This window comes from Prosopis cineraria, unplaced genomic scaffold (assembly GCF_029017545.1).
Source record: "Prosopis cineraria cultivar Desert tree isolate PC_DT_omini unplaced genomic scaffold, ASM2901754v1 PC2, whole genome shotgun sequence".
NCBI classification, from domain to species: Eukaryota; Viridiplantae; Streptophyta; class Magnoliopsida; order Fabales; family Fabaceae; genus Prosopis; species Prosopis cineraria.
The window spans coordinates 42,169,574-42,173,792 of record NW_026555333.1 but is presented as its reverse complement, the minus strand read 5'-3'; the positions used below and the strand labels follow the sequence as shown (position 1 = coordinate 42,173,792).

The following is a 4,219-nucleotide window of genomic DNA, read 5'->3' as shown; positions in this document are numbered from 1 at the left end:
GTCTATTGTTTAATTATAAATATTTTTTATTAATTTATAAATGTACATGATTTAAGAGTTGAGAGTATTTTATAAATTTTATTAAAATTTTTGATAATAAAATTTTTCTATTAAACCTAGCTGTAATTTTCGCTATTTTAATTCCCGCACTCATCCAACCATAGGCTCGTAAATTAAACGAAATAGTACACTTTTATTGAGTGAATCAAACGACATAGAAAAAAGCAAAGTCATTGACCGGTAAAGCAGGTCTTCGCGTGGGCCTTCTTTGTGACTGTATATCTCTCTGGTTTCTCTCCACAACTTGTAGTTCAGTGACATCAAATCATAGTACTGAGTGTGACTTAGAGACTAGAGGGGAAACTCAGATCTCAGATCCATTCAACAACATTCATAGCTGGGTTGCATCCATCCAGGCATTGTGCGGCGAGTATTTTACATCCACTGGTTCTGGTTTCATGTCTGATAATATTCTTTTTTCGTTTTCATTGGCAATTATTGATCAGATTTTGATGGTGCAGATTTCAAATTTGGGCACAACCTCGAAGAGATCAAGACCCTGTAATGGCGAACACTGCCCTGGGAGAATCTTCCTCAACCTCTGGTACTTCTAATTCAACTCCGACTTGGAAATATGACGTCTTTCTAAGTTTTAGAGGAGAAGATACTCGCTTGAAGTTTACAGATCACTTGTATCATGCTCTCACTAGAAGGGGGTCAGGACTTTCAGAGATGATAAAGGACTTGAGAGAGGAGAAGTTATATCAGCACAGCTCATTCAAGCAATTAAGGACTCTCGCTGTGCAGTTGTGGTTCTCTCTCAAAATTACGCAAATTCCAAATGGTGTTTGAATGAACTACAACAAATTCTTGAAAGCAGGAAAGAAATGGGTGGACGAGTTTTTCCCATCTTCTATGATGTAGATCCAGCTGATGTAAGAAATCAAAGAAAAAGATTTGGAGAGGCTCTGTCGGAACATGAGAGATTCAGAGGAAACATGGACAAAGTGACGAATTGGAGAAACTCTTTGTCTGACATTGGCAACTTGTCTGGTTGGGACACCAGACTTCGGTAAGTTATTTTTCAAAATGTCTTGACCATTTTTTAAATATTGTTACTTTTTTTTGGCTTGATCATAATAGATATTTGAATTTTAAAATTCTATTCACATCTCCATCCATTATTTTATTTTTATTTATTACTTTTATTCATTTTTAATGATTAATAAAATTTAAAATGATTAGCGAATTAATTGAATTACAGTTCATATACCACAAATTATAGAAACAATTGTTGATAATTTTCTTTTTTCTGGAAAATCATCATCGAAATTTTTATTCTGGCAGGTCATTGGATCAATTCGTGCGCTATCTGCCACAATATGTCTAGTTTTAGTCAACAATATTCATGAAAAGTCATATTTTGAATTATTGTTTTATTTTATAGGCCTGAAGCGCTCCTTATTGATGAAGTAGTTGGAGCAGTATGGACATATTTATGTTCCAAGTTACCATCTTATGATGATAATCTGGTTGGCATAGGACGAAGAATGGTTGATCTAATGTCATGCTTGGAGATTGGATTGGATGACATTCGCTTTGTGGGCATATGGGGTATGGGCGGTTCTGGCAAAACAACTCTTGCAAGAGTTGTTTATGAAGAAATCTCAGGCAGATTTGAAATGTGTTCCTTTCTAGCCAATGTTAGAAAAACTTTGCAAAAAGAAGGCCCAGTCTCTTTGCAGAAAAGTCTTCTTTTTGATCTTGGACTAAAAACAAAAATTCATGATGACTATGCAGGAATGAAGATGATAAGAAAGCTTGTCTGCAATAAAAAGGTTCTCCTTGTCCTTGACGATTTAGATAATATGAGTCCATTAGAGAAGTTGGTTGAAAGTCCAAATGGGTTTGGTAAAGGAAGCAGAATAATTATCACAGCAAGAGATAAGCATGTGCTCACCTCATGTGGAGAGAAAATATATGAGATAAAAATCATGGAGAAACATGAGTCTCTTCAACTCTTTTCTAAGAAAGCATTCAAGAAAGATCATCCTGAAGAAGATTATTTGGAGTTGTCCGAATCTGTGGTTGCATGTGCAGGAGGTCTTCCTTTGGCACTTGAAGTTTTGGGTTCTTATTTTCGTGGAAGACCTAAAGATGATTGGACTGATGCTTTAGATAAATTGAAACAAACTCCAAAGAATGATATTCTTCGACAACTTAGAATAAGTTTTGATGGATTGGATGAGAAAGAAAAGACAATATTTTTGGACATTGCTTGTTTTTTCAGGGGACGGAGAAAAGATGATGTGACCCAAGTTTTGAAAGGTTGTGATCTAAACCCAAAAACTGGAATAAAGGCCTTGATTGAAAAAGCTCTGCTTGTTGAAACAGAACATCCCTCATTGGGATATCCCACTTTAGAGATGCATGATTTACTTGGACAACTGGGTAGGGATATTATTCAACAGGAATCTCCCAATATTGGCAAGCGTAGCAGGTTGTGGGAGTTAGAGGATATTAAGGAAGTATTGGAAAACAAGAAGGTGCGTGCCTCATTTTATAAATATATCTTACGTTGCTGACATGCATCTAATGCTTTTTGTATACTTTACTTCCTTATAATTCTCATGTTATTTTTCTGGCAACTAACATTTTTATCAGGGATCTGAAGCAATAGAAGCTATTGTTATGCAAGATTATTATTTCAAACCAGGAAAAATAAATGTACACCTTAAAGCCTTTTCAAAGATGAGTAATATTAGATTACTTATCATATCATGGAATACTGATATTCTCGTCTTACCAAAGAAATTGAAACTTTCTCATGTCCAATGCCTAATTGGCGCAGCAAAAGTTGTTCAATGGCCATCATTTCCTTTTGAAACTCTCCCACTTCGTTTGGGCAAACTTGCTCACATTGAAATGTGTCATAGCAAAATTAAGCAACTATGGGATGGCATACAGGTAAGATCAACGCTTCATTTGCATCATTGTTGATCTTAAAAATGTATGTGTCCACGTTTTTTATATATTATTTCGTGAGACTGACTCTCCAATATTTTATTTGACTAGTTTATGAAGAAGTTGAAATACATCAATCTGAGCAATTCTCAAGATTTGACCAAAACTCCGGATTTCTCAGGGGTTCCATATTTGGAACATTTAATACTTCAAGGGTGCAAATTCCTTGAAGAGGTTGATCCCTCGCTTGGAGATTTGAAACTACTGATCACAGTGAATTTGTCTTTCTGTGAAAATCTTATATGTCTTCCAGCGAAAATGGAAACAAATTCTCTGGAAAAATTAGATCTTCGGTGTTGTACAAAAGTTCCAGCGCTACCAGAATTTGGGGAAGGTATGAAAAATTTAAAGTATCTTGATGTGAGAAATACAGCGATAACTGCATTTCCTAAATTTCTTGGATCTTTGACTGGTCTTGAATATTTTAATTTTACGAGGAGTTGAGAACTTCTTGATGCTGACAAGTTGTTGAAGACTCTCATGATGAATCGCTGAATTTCTAGCTTGAATCTAATGTTATTAATAGTTATCTTTTAAACAAGTGTGGTTTAAATGATGGATCAATTCCTGATGATTTTGGTAGTCTATCTGCACTAATTGTATTAGATCGAAGACCATTTTTTTTTTTTGGGTTAATTATATGCCCACTGGTTGCTTTTGTAGTCTTTTCCGATCTCTATCTTTTTTCTGCATGATTGCAAGTGATGTAAGTCGTTACCAAGGCTCCCACCACAGTTAATTCAATTAGATGCCTACTGTTGTAGTTCAATGGAAAGTTGGAAACTGCATCATATAAACTATTATGGAATTTCACTGCTTCACTTGACTAATTATTTTAGTATCGTTGATGAAATAAATGTGTAAATTCTGATAAGATGCCTAATTTTATCCCACTGATTCAAGGAAGAATTACTGCCAAGTTCCCTATAATAATTTCAACTATCCTAAAGTGTCATTAATTTGCACAAATTGCTGCCAAGTCTCAAGTGCCTAAATTGTAATTAAGTTTTTTGTGCCATTACAAAATATCCTTGTATTATTTTAATTTTTTTTTTAAAGATTTAACTTATCCACCACCGGTTGACAGAGCTCCAACCACAACCTTGAGACCTTTATTTTTTGGGTAAAAGACAACCTTGAGACTTGATCCGCCTTGCAAGTGTATGGGTTCAACGTAATTAAAATCTTGTTTGGT

The 4,219-nt window shown here is 34.9% G+C and overlaps 1 protein-coding gene across 3 annotated transcripts; it reads left to right on the top strand.

Moving 5' to 3' along the window:
- Positions 1-299: 299 nt before the first annotated feature.
- On the top strand, positions 300-3,854 carry LOC129303685 (disease resistance protein RUN1-like). 3 transcript variants are annotated; one of them, XM_054943159.1, is made up of 5 exons: positions 300-430; positions 522-1,072; positions 1,448-2,546; positions 2,665-2,967; positions 3,076-3,854. In XM_054943159.1, the coding sequence occupies exons 2-5, from the start codon at positions 888-890 to the stop codon at positions 3,466-3,468; spliced, it is 1,980 nt and encodes a 659-aa protein (XP_054799134.1). In that variant the 5' UTR covers positions 300-430; positions 522-887; the 3' UTR covers positions 3,469-3,854. The 3 variants fall into 3 exon arrangements, with proteins under 3 accessions (XP_054799134.1, XP_054799136.1, XP_054799135.1); XM_054943160.1 differs by having other exon boundaries at positions 313-421; XM_054943161.1 differs by lacking the exon at positions 2,665-2,967.
- The last annotated feature ends 365 nt before the right edge of the window (positions 3,855-4,219 follow it).